The following is a 22973-nucleotide window of genomic DNA, read 5'->3' on the forward strand; positions in this document are numbered from 1 at the left end:
GAGGATGCAGGACAAGTGGAAGCTGGGAAGCAAAGTCATTATTGCCCTGCTGGACAGGCTCTCTCCACGTGACGGGCTCCTTGCCCTTTGTCTCTGCAGGCCCCACTGGTTCATTCCCAGGACACCTCTTGCTGCAACCTGGAATGCATTCTCTCTCTCTTTCTCTCTCTCTCTCAAACCACAAATCTTTCCAAAACCCTCGTCTAAAGCTCCCATTCCTTTCTTGTTCCTTTGCCTGGTGTTCCCTCAGATTTAAGGATGGTGTGTCCTCATTTACAACTGTTCAAGGGCTTGTTAAATTTTAAACTGACAATGAACTAGAGTCCTCCATTTCTTTTATTTTTTATTTTTATTTTTAAAGATTTTATTTATTCGAGAGAGAGAGACAGAGAGAGAACACAGCAGGGGGAGAGGCAGAGGGAGAGGGAGAAGCAGACTCCCTGCTGAGTTGGGAGCCAGATGTGGGGCTTGATCCAAGGACCCTGAGATCAGGACCTGAGCTGAAGGCAGATGCTTAACCATCTGAGCCACCCAGGCGCCCCAAGTCCTCCATTTCTTCTTTCTCCTCAAAGTGATTAATAATGTGCTTTCCAAAAAACAGAAAGCACTGTGGTCCAGCAATGGTTCAAAGTGATTAATAAGTATTCTTGCCCATAGAATACCCCACAGCCCGAGAACCCTTGAGCCTCCAGAAGGGACACAGCTCTGTTAATACCTTGATTTTAACCCAGTGAAACTCAATTTAGACTTCTGATATTTAGAACTATAAGATAATAAATAGGTGTAGTTTTAAGCTGCTAAGTTTGTGATAATTTGTTAGCGCAGTAATAGGAAACCAACACAGATTCTAGACTGTAAAAGTGACATCTAGCTGGTTCTAAGAAGCAAGTACAAAGATAGGTTTTTGCAGGAACATTTCTGAGGGAGGAGTGAAGGGTCTGGTTGGCAGGTAAATATGAGCATGAATTATGGCCTAATGTGTTCTCTTTGGTGGCTGCTCTCTAGCCTGTTAGGCATCTAGGGGCCTGTTACGGCTTCTAGGAATACACAATTTAGGCAGAATCAGAAGTGAGGGTCACTAAGTCAACTCCTTTACTCTCACCAAGATCATTTTTCTGCCATTGGATTAAGAAGGACAGAGCTGGCAAGTAGCAAATAACCTTTTCCGCAAACTAAATAAATATTTAAATAAAAGAGAATCTCGGGAGTCAGAGAGCTCAAAGTGTCCTTTCAGATGTCTCTTGATAACTAATGCCTTCGCAGCAGTGGAATATGATCATAATTAGTGACGATGACAGTAATAAAACTGGTAATATGAAGCACAAGATACCTTATACAAGCTCTTTCATGTTTAAGAATTCTAAAATGCCTTGCAACCTGACTTCTAGGATGTAACAATTTGAAATTATATCTGAATTACATCTGCTTACACCTGAAATTCAGTTTTGCCTGGATTGAGATGTAGTAATCATCTACCCGTTAAGGTAAACTTGGTGGCATTAGCCCTTTAAATCCATAGGGAGCCTCGAAGGCAGGGGATACTTATCTAGGGTGGGAGACACTTGAGTCTGGCTCTGAGGCTCTTGGATACAAATGCTTGATTTGTGAATTCTGAGATTTTTTTTTTTAAGATTATTTATTTATTTATTTATTTGACAGAGATAGAGACAGCCAGCGAGAGAGGGAACACAAGCAGGGGGAGTGGGAGAGGAAGAAGCAGGCTCATAGCGGAGGAGCCTGATGTGGGGCTTGATCCCATAACGCCGGGATCACGCCCTGAGCTGAAGGCAGCCGCTTAACCGCTGTGCCACCCAGGCACCCTGAATTCTGAGAATTCTTAACCCACTTTTTCAAAATATGCTTCTGAGGCTTATCTCCTGGAATTCAAACTTGTCTGGCTTTGTGACTAGCTCCCTGTTCATGCTCTTCTCTCCTGCCACCTGCCGTGCTCTCTTTTGGGGAGCTCATCTCAGGGCTTTAACTCAGATTTTTGCACAGCTAGCCCTAAACCTGACCTCTTTGCTTTACACCAGGCCTCCAGCTCCAGCCCCAGCTCCTGTCTGATACTGCCACGGGGGTATCCCCAAGGCACCATGAATGTAACAGAACTCCTCAACGCCTCCCCCTGCAAACTGAGTCCTCTTGCTACGTCTCTGATGTGGATTCTGGCATCATGATCTCCTACCTGCCTTCACTGTTCAGCCTCTATGCCAAGGAGCCACCCTCAGTTCCTGTCTGTCGTCCACATGTCACTGTCCAATCCGCACCTAACCCTGTGGTCACCATCTCTGCAGTGTCCTGCATCTGTCACTGTTTTTCTCACCTCCACTGCCCTGGTTCTGATAGTTCCTTGTTATACCTGCCCTTGACTGTTCCAATAGCTTCTTAGGTGCTCCCGCTCATTTTTCTGAGAGTTACCACTGGAGAGGAACCTTATCTCATCCATCTTCATATTTCTGTCAGTGCTGCTAGGACTTATCTCCACCGTAGAAATTCAATAAACATTTTTTTTTCTTTTTTTTTTTTAAGATATTTACTTATTTATTCAACAGAGATAGAGACAGCCAGCGAGAGAGGGAACACAAGCAGGGGGAGTTGGAGAGGAAGAAGCAGGCTCATAGCGGAAGAGCCTGATGTGGGGCTCGATCCCATAACGCCGGGATCACGCCCTGAGCCGAAGGCAGACGCCCAACCGCTGTGCCACCCAGGCGCCCCTCAATAAACATTTTTCTTGAATTGAATCTTTAAGACCTCAATCCTATAAGGATATTTTATATTGTATACACTGATATATTTTGGAGATGCTAAAAGTAAATAAGAGTTGTACATGGTGAGCATATTATTTTTAAAGGATTCCTGTAATAAATCCTAAAAATTAGGGAATCGTTTAGTACCTAGAAACCTATCTAAGTGTAGAAATTCTTAAACCAGATTTTCATGAAGCAGTGCACATTTGACTTATCCAGGGAACTAGCAAATTTATTACAGTGTTACAAAATGTACAAACTGGATTTTGCCACTAAGGACAGTGCCTGCACTGAAGAGCCGCCGAATGAACTAGGTGTTTACCAGCAGGCCAACCACATTAAGCACAGTTGTCTAGGAGGCAGATCAGAGCTACTGGGTGAGACCATCAGCGGTGGGTATCAGCTTGGAGGTTTCTGACCAAAGCAGTCAAATGAGCTCTCAACTTTGCTAACAGATGTGATAGTGACTGAGTGAATAAATCAGTCTGCCACGAGCCAAGGGCATGGCGAGTGAGGCAACAGGAGGGCTCTAGGGTCCCATAAAGATAGGTAGGAGCCCAAAGCAGACATACATGGACTAAATTTTGGTAGAATTGGAATATTTAGTGTCTGCCAGTGAACAAAGTTCTCGGGGAAAAAAAAATCAAACTTGATAAGGAATAACTAACTTTATTGGGAAGATAAAGCAGAATAGAGTGGAAGAATGAAACCACAGATAGTGTTATCTATGAAATCTCCATGAATAAAGATTTGTGAATTATAGTTATTTTTGAAGATAAATACAGCTTGATAGAACAGGAAGAACAGTGTCAATTTGTTTAAAAAACAAACAAAGAGCAAATGGGGATTTGTAAGATTCCAGAATATAGATCTCACTGGCTAGATGGAAATGAGGAGGGAACAGGTGACCGCATCAGTGATAGATGGGCCTCGCATACGTAATTCCATACTTTGAGTGACTGCATCAGAGCTAGTTGAGGCAGAAGCAGAACTCAAGTACTAATTGTTCTTCCTAAGAAATGTTACTGCAGAGGCTAAAATGAATTTCTGAGATTTTGGAATTTCTTTTGTAGATGTCAAGAGATCAACAATGTAATTATAAATGGGGGTAGTCATTAGCTGGACAGTTTTTTTGTGGAAAAAAAGTACAGATTTTATAGGAATTCCTTATTGGTGCAGAGAATAAAACCATCTACATAAGAATATGAGAGAGTTTTCAGGATAAATACAAAAATTATTTTTAAATAGGAGAAAGTATATGGTTATGTACATTCATATAGATTTTATGCATCTTTAATTACATTGCTGTAATCAGGATCTAAGCGTGAGAACTTTTAAGGAAAAATAGGACGTTGGGGGCATTATAAGTAAGTACACAATTACTATTTCATTAGATATGAAATGCTCTTGAGGGGGGTAGCAACCAAGGAAAGATCACAGGCTTTAAGAGGAATGTTATATGCCCCTGGGGGTTCCGTATGGGATCCTATGAAGTAGGGAAACACACAGTGGAATATTTGAGAATCAACTGAAGAGACTGAAACTTAAAGCTCCTTTGGTTAAGTCCAAGGAAGGAAAAGGGCAGGAAAGGCCAATGTGATTAAGGAAGGATATAAAGATTAGTATGAGGAGCCTAAGAGGGAGGCTTAAAATATATAAACAGTGATTTAGAGATATAAACTATTTATAAAATACAAGTAGTAAGAAGTTCAGAGGAAGCATTATGATGGGACATTAGTGCTAGCATCCCACTCCATTGTAATTGCTGTAAAAGCAGAGAATGCTAGGATATGAAAACTGGAAGGGATCTTACGGAATAGTCTTTCCTTTTACAGGGCCAGGAATGCAGAAAGAAAGGGACTTGCCCTTAATTTGCTCTCTCTGCATCTTCTTACCCTGGCTCCCACCAGTCAAAACAAGGAACAAAGAAAAGGAGGAGTGGAGGGGTTAGGACTGGAGCTTTGGAGGTCAGAGGATCAGGACAGGGAAGGACCAACTGGCTCTGACAGCGCTGGGGAGGATGAAGGCTTGGAATTGGGAGCATCTAATTTCCTGCTCTGGGAGGGGAAGTGTGAGAAGGTGGTGAGAATAGCAGTGGGAGAGAAAGGGGACAGTTTCAAGACCCCCAGTACCCAGAGATGGAGCTGAGGGAAGCTCTAACTGGTATTTATACACACCCTCTGGTGACAGATCAGATTCCTGAGGTCTGGAAAGTGTTACATGGCATTATTCTAAACAGGGCTATGAGATAGAGCAAGCAATTATGGGCCATTTAACTTAATATCATTTACAGAAAAATATTAGGAAAAGTTTGCAGAGGGGACAACTCGACAAGCATATGGTAATTTGATTAGAAACAGGCCACATGTTTTTATTGAAGGAAGGTGTTGTTTTAACCAGCTTGTTGGACTTCTTTGAAGTTATTGCTTTCTCAAATCTGGATTTTAACTCATGGTTTTTCTAATAGCTATAAAGAATGGAAATAAACATAAAGTATCTAAGTAAGTAGAACAAAACCCAAGCACAACCGAGGACACTAGAAATACAATGAAAAGCAACATGACTGTCAAGACAGATAATAGAGCAAGGAAGACCTAATTCGCGCCATCTAGTAGTATTTAAGTCAAGATATTTTTCATGAAAGATATGTGATTTGAATTTTGGTTTGTGAATGTGTCCCCTATGCCATTTCCTAAAATGCTCTGTAGAAAAATATGATTTTTGTTAGTTTCACTAAAAAAAACCCCAAAAAAACAAAAAACACCAAACAACAAAAACTTAGCTTTTTTCTTTTTTTTCCGTTAAGTGGATTGACCTTTTGGTGTGGTTAAAAATTTGGCACATTAGGATGAATTTCTCATTAATCCAACCTTTGCAAATTTTCCAAGTCAAAAATTCTCAAACAAAACGAAGACATCTTCATGGTTATTTTAAATTAAGTAATAAATCAGCATAAATTTTCTAATATTTGCATATTTTCATACCACTGAATAGCTACTGAATCTTCAGAAAGAGAATCAGAAAGGATGAAAAGCAAGACAAAGCAAGAATAAAAATATCAAAGTACTTACTAATATTTGCCTGAAGCCTTTTTATACCTTTCTATCCACTTTTTACTGGTCAATCTGCACAATTCACCATGTGTCATTCTACTTTTCAAGAGGTACTAGACCTAAGTGACTGATGCGTGCCCCATATGTACAATCTCCACAAGGGGGGAATGTGTCTATTTTGTTCATAATGAATTCCCAGGGCCTCACACAGGGTGTGGTAAATATTTGGTGAATGAATGAATAAATAACAATAACGGCATTGATACTGGGTATTTTACCGTGTGCCAGATACACACTTGTTTTAATAAGCATTTTGTATAACTGTTAATTCTTCAACATTTCTATAAACTTCTTGCTCTTTTATTAATCCCATTTTTAAAGACAAGGAAACAGAGGCACTGAGAAGTTGAGTAACCTGCCTAAGGTCACACAGCTACTCATTGACAGTTTTTGAACTCAGGCAGTCTGGCTCTAGGGCCTGCACGTAAGCACGACACTACTTCTTCTCCGCGAACGAACGCACGTCGCAATGAGTCTGTGTATAAACAGCTGCGTATATAGGAAATTACATACAGGACGGGAGCTTTAAGAGGCACAGAGCTCGAGTTTAATGTCACTATCACCAAATACTGGAATTCAGGCGGCAATGGGAGATTTAAAGTCTAATTTCCAGGATCAAGATCTTCACAGAAGCAAAACTCCTAAACATTTAAAGGAGACACAGAGATTTATAGGTAAAGAACTAAAAGAATGTGACTCCATTCAGCTCTAATTGGATGCTAGAGTCCTTAGCTCAGAACAAAAACTTTCAAGACTTTCCATGTTGGTAAGAGAAGCAAGATTTAAGGTTTTGTGGTGGCTAAATCCATGAGGACAGAAATTACTGGTGTGTGTGGAAATATGTTCTCTATGGAATCACTGGTGGCCTCTTTTGGGTTAGTGCTGCTCTAACTGGGTAAAGAGCGTTTTTAAAAATCAGCCTGAATCTTATTTAAAAAAAAAAAAAAACACAACATAAAATTCTATTTTCCTTTAATTGCTTTAGGATATTGATGTTCTGAGACCTGATATGTTCTTTTTACTTTTTTTTTTTTCAAATTTTCTTGATGGTTCTTTTCTTCCCCTATCAATCATTCTGGAACCATTTCACTCTTAAGAAGATTTAGCTTATGCTTTTGGCTTTGAAGTACCTTGTGTGCTGAAAATCTTGGAGGGTACATGATTCATGCTGGTCAGGAGATCAAACTTTTAAAAGAATTCAAGGAAGAAAGAAAAAAAAAAGCCTCTGTCACTTGCAAGTTAGATTTAAGAAACTGAAATGGGAAGGATCCAGTTAAGACATGGGAGAATTCCATGTCCACCCTACACTCAGTGCTGACAAACCTCAGAGACGCTTCTCAGGACCCATTCTGAATGACTCTAGATGTGTTGGCTGTTAGGGCCCCACACCTAAGTGAAAGCTCATTTACAAGTCAGTCTCCAGTTCTGGTCACCTTTCAACTGGGAGGATACTATCACCCCTAAGGCAATTTAACACAAGTCTGTCCAGCTGGTCCAAGTTTTGGGAAAACTCATCGTTCTGAGGAATGAAGCCTGTCCAACAGAATACTAAGTTGAAGTGGGATGAACAAAACTAATGCAGCCTAAGGCTTAGAAAGATGAAATGCAGCTAGAAATCCCGAATCAAGCGGGGAATCCCAAATCAAAAGGGAATCTGGGGTAACAGCTCCATCAGTGAAAAACTAAAGCAAGCATATGAAGTAAGATGCCGCGTTTATGTTCAAGCAACATTTGTGTAAATAGAATTGCAGAACAGGTATGATGATGACATTTGAATGAACAAAAGAAATGAGAAGAGGGATGCGGTGTCGGGGCAGGAAAGAGGGGTCGATACGGACTCTAAGAACCGTCTTGTTAGTCCAAGGGTCCTTTTCCTGTTCAGCAAATTCTTTTGTTCTGGGTCCTTATCAATCCCACACCTTGCCTAAGTGAGAATGACAGACAAGCCATTCTTAATGACTTCCTAGCTTTTGAAACTATTTTGGTGTCAGAGTGAGAAAGAACCATGTTTAAATTGTTACAAGGACTGAGGTTTCTGTTGGCTCAGTAAATTTTCCACTCTGACATGACAATGCTTGTCAGTGAGGACAGAAACACATTTCTCCATCTATGTGATCTGTGCCATGTTCCAGAAAAATGACACCCCTGTGGCACCTCTTGGGCCAGGGGAGCGACGGCAGTGTGACTAGGGGGCTCCACAGACAGGCTTTCCTTGCTGTGTCAGCAGGAGTGTGCTGGTATCTTCCTCCCCCAGAGACGGAGCACATCCTCTGCTTGGCACACCCACTTGCCGTTAGCACAGGGAACCATTGTTCACTGCGTGTCAAAGACCCAGCCACGCCCTGAGCCGGGACAATGCACTGACTCTACAGCCCTAGCCTCTGAGCACTCCTTATTTCCTTTCCTTTTGATTTCCCCCATGTGTAAGAGTCCATGGAATGAAGTTTTTTCTTTTGTTTAAAACAAGACATTTTAAAGGGTGGTTGCTGATGACATTCACTTTCAGTCTCTCTTCCCTGGGGTTTTCCTAATCTCTGAAAGCTTGTACAACAGATAGGAATTTGGTTCAAAGCACCAATAAAATGGGTTCAATTTTCACAGCTAAGGTATATTCATTAGGCAACATCTGAACATTTCTCTCTGAAGATGCTGCTTTCTATTATCTTTAGACATATTTCACATGTTGGGTTTTGTCACCATAGTGTGAAGGTAGACCACACTAAAGTGATACCACCAAGCTAGATATTTTTACAGATTTAGGAAAGGAGGATGTTATGTTCTAACAATCTATAGGTCATTTCTTAATACAGAAAACTTTTGTATTCATCTGCTCATCAGTCAATGTTTATGAAGCACCTACTTCTTATAGCCTAAGATATTAAAAGAAAAGTCCTTATTGTCAAAGAATTCGCAGTTTGGTAAAGAGAAGGTCATGTAAACAAACAAGTCCAATAAATTATAATAGCTGTTATAGCATAATTCTGTATAGTGTATAATGTAGACACAAACGCAGGAGGAGAAATTTTAATGGTAGCAGCATATTGACCAGAAAAGGATTCATAGGCAGGACGGTACATGAGCGAAATCTTAAAAAATGTACAGGGGGATCCTTTATGGCTTAGGTTTATATGGATGTGTGTGGGTGCCTGTGAGTGTGTGTACATGTGTGAGCGCATGTGTGTACGGAACAGCAAGCAGCCCTCCTGATCCCGAGATCCTGCAGGTCATGGAGCGCCTTGTACGTCAGACATCCTGTGGGTACCAGGGAGCGGCTACCAAAGCTAATAATGTGAGGGGACCTGCCTTTGATGGAAGTCTCCGTTTCTCAAATCAACTATTTCCTTGGCTTAGGAAAGAAAGATGTTATGTTCTAACCTTCCATACGTCATTTTTTTAATACAGAAAACTTTTGTGTTCATCCACTCATCAGTCAGTATTTGTCTTCCTTTATAAAGCAATGGATTGGTGAGAATAACATCTCAAACTCAATTCACTGTATTCTGGTTTGGGAACTGCTCACTGAAGGATGTCAGAGAATCCAATGGAAAGCTTTGAAGGCTGCCTGTCAATATTCAGTGAGAATATCTTCCCAGCCAGCCAGCCAAATGTGGCCATGCCCTGGGTGGCCAGGGCGTCCTTACCACTTCAGTCGGTCGGTAGTATTTGAGATCCACAGTCACGTGAACTTTGCCGGTCTCTTTACATCTGCCCACTTCATTTTCATTCTTGCCTTCCCACCTGTAAAGCAGATAAACACTTAATCAGCCTCTAATTGCTCGGGAGCATTTGCCATGTGGTAGTCCCTCGGGATGGCTCAGCCTTCTCCCTGCAGGAGTGTATAAAGTCATTAACTACAGGAATACAAGCTGACGTGTAACCATGTTATCGGGGCAACAGTGACTTGCAAAGCCTTTCCAGATCTGTTTCGAAAGTGCAGGCTTTTTTTTCTTTCTTTTTAAGGAAATCATGATGGGTTCAGAAATAAGACTTTAGAAATGAACCGATTAGCCAGAATAAGGAATTGGGCAACCTTCAGGGATTTCAAAGATCTGTACTTCTTTAGACTATTCTTGATCAATTATTATGAATTAATTAATGTCTTCTGTGTTCCCTCTATTTTTTTTTTTTTTTAATTTGTAGTGATGCTTTAGGCATATTTATTGTAACTTCAATGCATTCCAGTTTGGAATGAGTTTCACACCCTAAATTAACCATTTGTTTCATCTTTGTATTATATATAAGTTCCCTTGCTCTACCCAGTCAGCAGTAGGCCTCATTAATAAATCTCAGATGATTAAGCCTCCAAAAAGTACACAAGTGGTTTACTGCCTGCTAAGAGAGTGTGTATTAGCATCTCCAATTCAGCTACAATCTTCTTTGGACTTAGGTTTTTCTTCCTTAAACATCCACAGTTGGAAACAGTACCCACCTCAAGTCTATATGGTGCATTGTGCAGCATATACTCATAAGCTTCAAGACCAGCTTGCTGGGATTCCATTGTATGTTCTCATTTTTAAAGAAATGAAGGTACTGGTTTAATGTAAACCTCTGTATTTCTACAATCTAATATCCAAACAACACATGATATTATACAATTAAAATTATTTTTACAAATGAAACTTTTCAGGAAAGAAAGAAAAGAAATTACGAAGTAATGTTTGACTTCAATGCTTATTTTCAGAACTGGTTTGCTTTATCAGTTGGAGATGAATCCTGTGACAACAGGACAATTTTGTGTGCTCCCTGGATCAGAGACACAGTGGGGATCAAAGGAAAGAACAGAGCATTAAATTAGTTACTTGACTGTGTCATTCACATGTGTTATTGAAGTTGAACATTAACTGTTGATCATGGTTATATTTTGGACATAGGTTGGGTATTAGAGATATAAACTACCTTTAGAATTTAGAAGCTTTATTCCCCAACAATCATCTGAATGTTCTATCCTCAGTTTACTTTCTTATAGCAGAGGGATAATATTTCATCGTGGGAAAAAGTCAGTTTAGAAGTGCACTGAATTTGCCAATGGACTCAAGGCAAATACGAAGAACATCCCTTAATGCACAGAGAATTATAGTGTATGTTGAACAATGTGAAACTGCACAACTGGCATTTTTCTATGGCTTTTATACTAATTAGTTGCCTCAAAAAGGGGTGTTTGGTAATTTACTTATTTGGTTTAATTTCTTACTATTGATTAGACTAATCTGGTAGGATCAGAGCTATGTTTTTGGAAAATTCACCTGAAAATGGTATGTGGATGCTTTAGAGCACACAGACTAAAAATACTGTAAAATGAGAAAACCTAAAGTGATAAACCCTGAACATCTCTTTTAAAAAAAGATTTACTTATTTATTTTTTGGAGAGAGAGAGCAAGAGAGCAAGAGGGCTCATGTGCGCAAGAGCAGGTGGGGGCAGAGGGAGAGAGAGAATCTCCAGCAGACTCCCGGTTGAACGAGGAGCTCCACCGGTGGCTCGATCTCACGACCCTGAGATCATGACCTGAGCCAAAACCAAGAGTCGGATGCCTAACTGACTGTACCACCTAGGCGCCCCATCCCTGTATATCTCTTAAGGAAAAGACCAGATCTTGGCAAATATCTACAGTAAGGGAAAATAACTGATAAAATCATTATTTTTTTAAAAAATTACCTAATTCCAAAGTTAATGGTTTACGTGAGCCTTCTCTTTGGTTAGGCTTTCAGTAAGTGAAAGGATATTTGTACCTCATAAGCATGTTTTCATTTTTTGTCCCATTTTATACTCACAAAGAGAAACCAGTTCAGCATATGTCTTCCTGACAGTATCTCGCACGAAGCCAAAAGGGTTAACAAAATTACTGCTCAGAGTTTTGCTGCTTTCCCCCAAGGCAGCTAGGTATGTAATCTATCACGGGTCACGCTGACTCACGTGCACACATACATATTGGTAACACTGTCCTTCTTACTGATAAATCTGCTCAGATGTCACAAACTGGAGAACTGGAGATTCGAATCTATTTTTAATTGTTTTTTTTGAAACCACACATGGACACACACATATTTCAGTTGCTAAAGGGCTGGGAAAGACCTGGAGAGCTTTCCCTGACTGGGGAGGGAACATGGGAGGCAGGAAGGGAATGAGGCAGAGCCAGCTGTGTCTCCAGAGCGGGGGCTGACAAACTGTTTCTGTGAAGAACCAGAAAGTAAATATTTGAGGCTTTACAGATCACATACAGTCTCCGCTACATATTCCTCCCTTTTCTCCTCCCCCTTCTGTTTTCTTCGTCCTCCTTTTCCTCTTCATCATCATCATTTTTTTTTTAAACTACCCTTTAAAACTGTAAAAACATCCTTACAGGACAGTAGAAAACGGGTGGGGCTTTGGCCTGTAGGCCATAGGTTGCTCACCCCTGCTTTAGGGGATGAGTAACAGTATATCCTGACCCTCAGCTAAAAGAAAGCATTTAATTCCCGTTCATACCAACAGGTTGCATTGCTGGACCCCTTGAATTTTCCTGTTCACTACTGATCCCCTTTGACTGCTCTGCAGCCATATGCTAACATCTGGGATTGGTAAAGAGTAGTTGAAATGGGAAAAGACTGATGGAGGGAATCTGCAAGTTAGATTTGAGTTTGATGCCACTTGGGCACCTGTGGGTGTGATTTGTGGGCACACAGGCCTTTGTGGCCTCTGTCTGAATTCCATCTGCTGGGCGGTCATCTTGCAAACGCTGTCTACAGTCCAAACCATCTCTAGGGGCATGGCATTGCCCCTACAATTAATCTACTCACATTGAATAATCAGCTGTAACCAGGAAATGGCTCAAAGCAGAACGGAGTTGGCAAAAACCACTTTGCAATTTCCACTAGGTTTGCATGAGGGCAGTAAGCAAAAGTTTCGGCCAAGGGCCAAAAAACATTCAGTTACAACAATACACAAAACACTTGTATTAACAAGTAAAAGGTAACAGCTGACATGTCCTAACAAGCAATGTTGTGACTCAAAGCAGAGCTGGGATGTTAAGAAAGGAAGGTGGCTCAACAGGGAATTGAGGATTCAGCTAATTAACAGGAATTGTTACCCATCAATTTAGATCAGCAGCTCTCTGAGCAGAGGCCCTGCATAATTCAATTTTTAAAATACATTGTTGGCTCCTTATAAGCATTAAATTGCAATAGAAAGCATTCAAGAATAACGGAATCAAGCCCAATAAGGCAAGATGAGGTGTTATTAAAATCTACTCAACTAGGAATTCCTTTAACGAACAACAAAAGCAAAGTAAGCTGCGTTAAGTTTAGGAGATAGAGCCAAAGTAAGGGAGGGGACGATGCACTCCTTGTAGCAACCTGAGTATCACCAAAGCGCTCAGGCATTATTTTTAAAACTACTATTTTATTAGGACATAGATATGGAAATAGGAGGTTGCCAGAGGCTACAGTTTAGAAAATGACATAAAGTCATCCTAGAAGAATTATTAGGTTCTGGATAAAGGTGGCGGTTTGTACAGTTTTGCTCCTTCCCCAGGCCCCTTTCAGAAAAGGAATAAACTCACAAGGGCTAAAAGAACAAGAAAGAGACAAGAGAAACCAAATTCTGGAAGCTGGAAAGCCAGATGGATGAGTGTTAAAGGACTTAGCAGAAGCCCTAGAAAACAGACTCCCAAGCCAGCAGTGGGGAAGCTGAGAATGAACCCAATTTACACTTGCAGAAGCCCTCAGATGTCAGGAAGTGAGGGCGGATTACGACTTTCCCTGAGAAGCAGTGTGTTGCCCAGTCCCCTCCCAGATTCCACATCACTTGGCAACTGCCTCACCCTCCCTGGAGAACAACGTCCCAGGACTGAAGGTCACTGGGCTTGCGAAGGGTGGGGTCACCATGCTGAAAAGAAGGAAAAATTCCGGGAAGTATGTGTGCTGAATGCTGAGACTCCTCGGCGCTCTGGCAGTCAGGCATATCTCCTTCCAGGCAGGAGACTAGGACTCTTCTCTGGGCATCAGAGATTCTCCAACTAAATGATCCCGTCAGGTCTCCCTATAGTGACACAGTCAAAAACTCTAACCATGTTCTCAAAAAACTCCCAAATAGCCTTTCAGGCTCCCACTTTTTTTTTTTTTTTTTTTTACTTTTTAAATTTGAAGAGCTAACACAATTTATTATCTATCATCTATCTATCTATCTATCTATCTATCTATCTATCTATCTATCTATCTATCTATTTCTTTTAGTTTTTAGGGGTAGAATTTAGTGATTTATCAGTTGCAAATAACACCAGTGCTCATTACATCAAGTGTCCTCCTTAATGCCCATCACCCAATTACTCCAACCCCCACCCACCTCCATTCTAGCAACCCTCAGTCTGTTTTCTAGTTAAGAGTCTCTTATGGTTTGCCTCCCTCTCTGTTTTCCTCTTATTTTCTTTTTTCCTTCCTTTCCCCTATGTTCATCTGTTTTGTTTATTAAGTTCCACATATGCATGAAATCATATGGCATTTGTCTTTCTCCAACTGACTTATTTCACTTTGCATAATACCCTCTAGTTCTATCCATGTTGTTGCAAATGGTAACATTTCATTCTTTTTGATAGCTGAGTAATATTCCCCCACCCCCCGAATTTGTCTTTATCCATTCATCTTTCAATGGACATCTGGGTTCTTTCCATAGTTTGTCTATTGTGGACATTGTTGCTATAAACATTGGGGTGCATGTGCCCCTTTGAATCACTATGTTTGTATCCTTTGGATAAATACCTAGCAGTGTAATTGCTGGGTTGTAGGGTAGCTCTATTTTTAACTTTTTGAGGAACCTCCATACTGTTTTCTAGAGCAATTGCACTAGTTTGCATTCCCACCAACAGTATAAGAGGGTTCCCCTTTTTCCGTATCCTCGCCAACATCCGTTGTTTCCTGTGTTGTTAATTTTAGCCATTCTGATCCATGTGAGGTGGCATCTCATTGTGGTTTTGATTTGTATTTCCCTGATGCCAAGTGATGTGGAGCATTTTTTCATGTGTCTGTTGGCCATTTGTATGTCTTCTTTGGAGAGAAGTCTGTTCATGTCTTCTGCCCATTTCTTGACTGGATTATTTGTTCTTTGGGTGTTGAGTTTGGTAAGTTCTTCATAGATTTTGGATACTAGCCCTTTATCTGATAAGACATTTGCAAATTTCTTTTCTTATTCTGTAGGTTGCCTTTTAGTTTTGTTGACTGTTTCCTTTGCCATGCAAAAGCTTTTAATCTTGATGAAGTCCCAATAGTTCATTTTTTGCTTTTGTTTCTCTTGCCTCTGGAAATGTGTCTAGCAAGAAGTTGCTGCGGCAGAGGTCACAGAGGTTGCTATCTTTGTTCTCCTCTAGGATTCTGATGGATTCCTGTCTCACATTTAGGTCTTTCATCCATTTTGAGTTTATTTTTGTGTATGGTGTAAGAAAGTGGTCCAGTTTCATTCTTCTCCATGTGGCTGTCCAATTTTCCCAACACCATTTGTTGAAAAGACTGTCTTTTTTCCATTGGACATTCTTTCCTGTTTTGTTGAAGATTAGTTGACCACAGAGTTGAGGGTCCATTTTTGGGTTCTACTGTGTCTGTTTTGTGCCAGTACCATGCTGTCTTGATGACCACAGCTTTGTAATAGAGCTTGAAGTCCATAATTGTGATGTCTCTGGCTTTGGTTTTCTTTTCCAACATTATTTTGGTTATTTGGGATCTTTTTTGGTTCCATACAAATTTTAGAATTGTTTGCTCCAGCTCTGTGAAAAATGCTGATGGTATTTCGATAGGGATTGCACTGAATGTGTAGATTGTTTTGGGTAGCATAGACATTTTAACAATATTTGTTCTTCCAATCCATGAGCATGGAATGTTTTTCCATTTCTTTGTGTCATCTTAAATTTCTTTTATAAGTGTTCTATAGTTTTCAGAGTACAGATCTTACACCTCTTTGGTTAGGTTTATTCCTAGGTATCTTATGGCTGGACTGATTCCTTGATTTCTCTTTCTTCTGCTTCATTGTTAATGTATAGAAATGCAGCTGACTTCTGTGCATTGATTTTATATCCTACGACTTTGTTGAATTTCTGTATCAGTTCTAGCAATTTTTTGGTGAAGTCTTTTGGGTTTTCTCCATAGAGTATCATGTCATCTGTGAAGAGTGAAAGTTTGACTTCTTTGCTGATTTGGATGACTTTCATTTCTTTTTGTTGTCTGACTGCTGAGGCCGGGACTTCCAGTACTATGTTGAACAACAGTGGTGAGAGTGTAGGCCGCCGCTTTTAAACATGAGCAGAAGACCAAGGACCAGATAGATGTGTGAGGAAAACCACATTTTTGAATGAGAAATCATAACAAATGAATTGAAAAACAGCAACTTGGGGGAAATAGAACAAAAGGGAAGGGTAATTAAAAAATAAAACAAAACAGACAAAAACTCACATATTCCACTATTAATATCTTCAGAGATAAGAAAATCTTATGTAACAAAGACTATGTATGTAACATAAGATACTATGATACTATGTAACAACTTAAGATACTATGATACTCTGTAACAAAGGACAATCTGGAAAAAAGAAAAGAGATTTAAGAAATTCTTTTTGAAAGAATATGAAAAGTTAAAAATTCAAGAGAAGATTTTAGAGATAAATTGAGGAAATCTCTCAGAAAGCAGAGCAAAAAGATGGGGATATTAAAAACTAGAAGGAAGATAAGAAAATCAGAAGATGGCCTCAAGAGGTCAGTATAATAGGATTTCCAGAAAAAGTACAGGAAAAAATGAAGCAGAGCAGAGCAGATAATTAAGTTAAATCAAGAAAATTGATCAGAGCAGAAGAACATGCATTTCCAGACTGAAAGGGCCCAACAGAGTGCCCAAATAATGGATGGGACCCATGTCTCATGAAATTTCAGAAGATTAGGACAAAGAGAAAGACTGATAGACTTCGAGAGAGAACACACAGGGAGAGGGAGTCAGAATGGCCCTCAGCCTCCCACAGTACCTGTGGGAGGTACTGTGGCAACAGAGCAAGGCCTTCACAATTCTGAGGGAAAAGTATTTCCAACCGGTAGATCTGAGGACAGAATAAAGGTATTTTCAGATATACTTGGTCAAAAATATTTGCTTTCCATGTACTAGTCTTAGGAAACTAATTAAGATTTTGCTCCATCACACCAAGGAGTTTCTAAAACGATGCCAGGAAATAGAGGACCCAACTCAAGAGAGTGGCTGAGAGAACCCTCCCAGACGAGCATGAAGGCAGATCACAGAATGCCAACCCTCCACCAGTCTAGATGGGATCAGGTGGGAAGGTTCCAGAGGTCCTGTTACAGGAAGACATAACTAAGGGAATAACCCACAGGCCCGAACGCCTTCGAAGGTGATTTAGACAGCTGGGCAAGGTCTGGGGTAAACTTAGTGGTAAATACATAGAAAATAAAGCAAATGAAGATAAATGAAAATTATTAGCTTTCTGGTAAACAAATGGCAATTGTACAGAAAAGAAAAAGTAATTGTGGTTTTACTGGAAAGAACACCATGGATCAATCATGATAACATAACACTGAATATTAAGCTAGACCCAAATTAAAATATAATAATAGAATATTCAGAGAATGGAGAAATAGGGCAAGGGGAAGACAAGAAAAGAAAACCCTCATTTTGAAGAAGAGGAGGTCAATAGTAACAACTAGAAGGGCATAAAAATCAAGAACCAGCAATAAAAACATGTTGCTTTGAAACATGAAGGTAAATGCCAAAGTAACCAGGTAAAAGAGTACAATAGAGGGCAACAGGATTTCCAGAAAGAGAACAGAAAAACACAGAGCAGGGCAAATACTGTTTTGAGGTAAATCAAGACAATTTCCCAGAGCAGAAGAGTATACATTTCCACATGGAAAGCACCCAAAGAACGGCCCAAACGGTGGGTAGAAATAGCTGTGAAAATGGGGAAGCAGGGGTAGAGGGTGGGAGATTGCTGGGGTTTGTGACAATTCCCGTGCAATGATGAAAATTTAAATTATGTGCTGGTGTAACTGGAAAAAAGAAACCCCAACAAGGAAGGGAAAAAAATCATTTCAAACGTGCGTTTACAAACAGTGGACTCTGACTGACCAAGGCCATCGCCAGCCGCTCCCTCTCTATGGCCTGCTGACCTCTGCCCACCCACCTCCCCTGCTGACCCAATGCTTCCTCCACATCTCCTCCCTTCTGCCTTCTCAACAACTGGAGGAGTTGATGTTGTGCAGCCCTCGACTCCCCAGCTCCTAACTAATCCACAGAGGAAAACACTCGCGCGGCAGGTAGGTCAAGTGTGCAAAGAATGAGGAGGAGCCATCAGGGAACAGGCAGGCAAACTGTAGAGCGAATTGTAGACAAACTGTAGAACTGAGGGAAGAGGGGTGTTTGCCAAGGGAAGGAGAGCGCATCAAAATGCCAGACAATGGGGAGATGTCAAGAATTGGAGAACTGAAACAGGTCCATTGGATTTAGTACCATGCAGGTCCCTGCGGATGGTAGAAAGAGCTGCTTTGATGGTGTGATGGGGCAGAAGGTGGACTGAGGTGCGGTAGAGGGAAGGGAGGGAAGGAAAGAGGTGGTGAGAAGAGGCAACTCTTGGTACCTTTTGATAGAGCAGGGAAAAGAAAGGAAGAACAGTGTCTGAAGGGAATTCATGTTTGCAGGCATGCATTTTTTAAAAATGTAAGGATTCGAGAATGTCCAGATGTTGGTGGGAAGGATCTATGAAGGAAAGCTGAAGCGAGAGAATTGAGAGAGAACGGATAGCTTCTTGAGGAGGCAAGAGGGCTGAAGCCCAAGGCCAGGGGAAGGGACTGTTCCCGGAAAGGAGAAAGAGGAGATGGGTTCATGGAACAGGAGAGGAAGACAGAGTATAATTTTTATGTTCAGGGCACCATTGTTTTAATCACAAAATCCCCTCTAATTTCTAGAAGACAACACTAGTGTAAAGGTTGTACCATGTGCGTATGAGAACTTACGTGGTGCATAGAAAGACGACATTGCTATTGAAATGCAGACTCCATTCATGCTCAGTCTTATTCCATTTTATTTATATTAATAATGATAATTGTTATTAAATGAGGAGGTTCCAGCTATTACATGCCGTTAATGAATAATCCACTACACCAAAAAGTGTAAAATTTAAATCCATTACACAGCCATTCCTGTTGCTTGTTAGAGTAACAACTACCTTTATTTTGTGCTTTCCATATCATGAGCCTCTCGTGAATGCCAGCGGATGAACCCCCACACCGAGAGTTAGGCAGGCACTATAATCTGCAGTTTATATGTGGAGAGAAAGGAGTTTAGGGTGCTGGACAATTTCAGGAAGGCCATCAGACGACACTTCTATCTCACACAGTTGGAATAAGCAGAATGGGTGTGGTGCCCTCTTAAAAGGTCACTGTCATTTTCCTGGGGATGCCCCTCCCAGACGTCATTACCAGTAAGAGTTGTTGATTGGTCAATGTTTTCCTTGCTTTCTTCTCTTTATCAGTATTACTGAGAGACTTATATTGTACTTTCAAAGTGTCTTTCCTTATGCTTTATCTTTAAGAAATCACGTTGGTATGATTAACTCAATGAGAAAAAGCTTTGTGTGGTCATCATGTCTGATGAGGGTAGCTGAGAGATCAAACAGGAAAAAGCCCAGAGATTGTTCTTCTCAGCTGTAAAAATGGCAGTGAAGGGAAGTTCAAACGTGCAGCTAGTTTTTAAGTGAGCCTTGGTGTTTCTATGCTATCTTTGCATGGATTGCTAACCAGGCTCTAAACTACCTGCTTTATTTTTATTTATTTTAACTTCGCTGGGGGCGTCCTGTCTACCCTCAAAGACTGTAGGTGGAGTTTCTTCTGTTTCACAGGAGTAAGCAGAATGAATGGAGGTCTTACTAAGGGGCTGTGGTGGGAAGGTACAATTTAAGGACGGCGGCTTGAGTTCTGTATGAATCCCAGCCATAGCTCAGGGCCTCCGTCATCTGTACCTCCTCTATTCGCCCAACCGTATCTATCCATCTCCTCTCCTTCCACCTCCTATCAATCTTTGCTGAACACCTATTAAGTGCCTACTAAGAGCACCTACTGAGCTAAGCCAGGTGCGAAAGACACAGGTATGAGTAAGCTAGATGGTCTTTGTCATGAAGGGGCTTAAAGTCTCGTGGCCACTACAATATAGTGTATAAATGATGGTAGAAGGTAGCGTGCTATTAGAGGACCGGGAGAGCACCTAGCAAGACTTGGTTGAACGTAGGATGCTGGGCTAGGGAGGATGTCTAAGCTAAGACCTAGAGAATGAGTGGGAAGTGCAGTGAAGCAGAGGGAATAGTAGGTGTGAGTATCTCTCAATATGCCCCAATGCGGTCAGGCTGGTCCAACCCAGTTTATCAGCTTGCCCATCGCCCACATACAATTTACTAACTCCTGCCTTCGTGCCTTTTCTCATGCCATTCCACCCACTTGGAATGCTTTCCCTCTTCTTAACTACCGTCCATATCTCCCACTTTGGCCAAGAGCCTGCTTAAATCCACCTTTCTGCAGACATTGCTCCAATTGTGATCCTGGTGATATTACTTCAGTACTGATACTTTAAATTTGCACAATACCAACATCTGTTTGTGTATATTTGTAAATAACATGTTCTTATTGTCAGGCAATTAAAGCCTACACTATTCAAAGGCAAGGAAATGTCTTCTGATTCTCTGAGATGTGTTTCACTTTGAGAGTAAAATAAAGGAAATGAGCGCATTTATTAGGTATCTGCTATGTCTTAGGAACTATGCTGGTTAGGTAACTTACGGAGGAAGCAGTGATTTTGAGGAGCGCCTTATAGCAGATGCATCAGTCACAGGGGTACAAGATTCACACCCGAACCTCCATCCACTGGCCTTCCACTCTTTACAGGCCTCCTCACCCTCATCCTCAAGGCCCAGGGGCCAGAAATCCCACCCACCAGGGAACAATTCTCAATTAGGGGAAGAATATGCATGAGCACAAAAAGACTTGTTATCTCAGCCAGGAGGATTTTGGAAATGGGTTTCTTTTTAAATGTATAGCAATCTTTGCCTGTTGCTGTTTTTACTCAAAATGTAGACAGAGTGCCACAAACTATGATAAATATTTCCATTGGCAGAAACATCTTTTCCCCCCCAGCACAGATGGTGGTGGCTCATGTTTGCAGGCTATTCTTAGAACCCTCTTCTCAAAATTTAAGAAGATTAATGACAGAAAATTAGTCAAGACAAGGATTTGTCTGTTTGGCTTATGCTAGTAGCGCTTTAGTTGTAGGAGAAAAGTGCTTCCTTTTCACATTACTATTACACGTAGTAATAAGTTGTTGGGAAGTGAAAAGCAAACTATCACACTAAAAACATCCCCAACAACGCACCCTCCTCCAAATAAACAAACACCCTGTAATATTCTTGGAAGAACACATTTGTTGTCATAAGGGCCCCTTGTCAATACAAGTGACCAAATGGGAACTTAATTGCCCAACACACTACCTTAAATTTTATCAGGATCGCACTTGGTACCGATCTGTTCCTAAGTGTCTTCTACTCACCCACACTGAAGTGGATGTGCTATTTTCTAATAAATTCAAAGTAAAGCTCACTCAAATGATATTAAAGACACAAGAGTAAATATTGGTACCAAGATGGCATACAGACAGCAACATATTTTCCAAGCTTTTTCAGTGAAAATTACAAGACAATTTCAAAAACAATCACAGAATTGGAAAGTGACAACAGATCTTAAAATAGCTAGAGTGAGAACACTCCAGATGCTGATTGGTGTGTCTGATATGACAGTCGTGGAATAATGAGGTTAAAGAAAAAGTTCCGTTTAGAGAAAATATTCGTAACTTTCCCTTGAGCACACCAAGCACAGCAGGTAAAAACTGTGAGAGGGCAGGAAGTTTTCTACCCTAACTGACGGCACCACTAGTCAAGCTCTCCCTCACTTTCTATAGCCAGTTGTTCACCAAATCCTGCTGATTCTGTCTTCCTCAGGTCAGCCCGTACGCTCCATCCCTACACCTTGTGCACAGTAAGGTCCTTATCATCCCTCCTTCGTAACTCCTGGGGGTAAGAACCATAGGGGCTTCTCTATAGCTGTCACCACCATGAGAGACTGACCCACGATGAACTTAACTTTGGGAAGTCAGGGCGATAAGGAGTGTTCTTGGAAGGCTTTTCTGGACAAGCTGGCTTTTGGATATCCATTTGGGCTCAGGTAAGAAGGTACCATAGAGCAACCTACTGCAGGCCAGCTGCTGTCAGCACTGAGGACAATGGTGACTGAGACAGATGCCCTGCCGGTCTCATTCGCTTACAACTGCAGATCCAAAGGACAGGAGGTGTCAAGGAACTGTGAGTGGTGCTACAGGTTAGGCGGGATTTGCTCCTAGTGACAGAGCTTAGAAACAAAACCGCAGCCAGTGAAGATTATCCTTTAAAGAGCCTTTAAATCTTGCTTTTTTCATCAGAACTTGGGCTCTTGAGAGCTCAAAAGCCAACATTTAACTTCTTTTGCTCTCTTGGCATTTTGGTTGGGGCTTCCCTTTCACAGAGGCATGCGGGCCTGGGTCTGGTTTTGTGAGCTGTTTGCTTATGATGTGGCCCCACTGTTAGCATGCAACGATCACATTTCAGAGTACTTTTGAAGGACAGAAAAAAGTAGGAGGAAAAGTGCAATATAAAGAAAGGTCTTTTGAGTCAGAAAATACTCAGTTTACACCTTGGCTCTACCCCTTACTTAGCTGGGTAACCTTCAGAGGTTACTTAACTTCAGTGTGCCTCAGTTTCCTTCTCAGTGAAAACAGTGCCCCCAGCCCAGGAATTAAACTGAATAAGTGGGCAGCTCATAGCACACCTTTGGGCTCATACTAAATGATCGTTAAATGCTATGTGAACAGGTTGTTTTTGTCTGCTTAGCACCACTTTCTGCCTTTCTTCTAGAAATATCCCCCTCTTGGGGAAGACTTTGATCCTCTCTCCATTAGACCAGGGATTTCTATGGGGCTGCCAAGCACAGAATTCTCTCTCCCTAACAACAGGACAGGAACTAGGAACTGGCCCCATATTCTGGCTTCTGTGAATGGTCTAGAGGTTACCATGGGCCCAATGGT

General features: G+C 41.1%; 1 protein-coding gene across 1 annotated transcript in view; it reads right to left on the reverse strand.

Annotated features, from left to right (window-relative positions):
- GMDS (GDP-mannose 4,6-dehydratase) overlaps positions 1-22973 on the reverse strand; it is a 596996-nt gene that overhangs the window by 83576 nt on the left and 490447 nt on the right. Inside the window, exon 9 of the mRNA XM_040644987.1 lies at positions 9502-9598. Within this exon, the coding sequence (XP_040500921.1) occupies positions 9502-9598 (97 nt within the window). The remainder of the gene's footprint in view (positions 1-9501; positions 9599-22973) is intronic.

The sequence above is a fragment of the Ursus maritimus genome, unplaced genomic scaffold (genome assembly GCF_017311325.1).
Source record: "Ursus maritimus isolate PB19 unplaced genomic scaffold, ASM1731132v1 scaffold_30, whole genome shotgun sequence".
Lineage (NCBI taxonomy): Eukaryota > Metazoa > Chordata > Mammalia > Carnivora > Ursidae > Ursus > Ursus maritimus.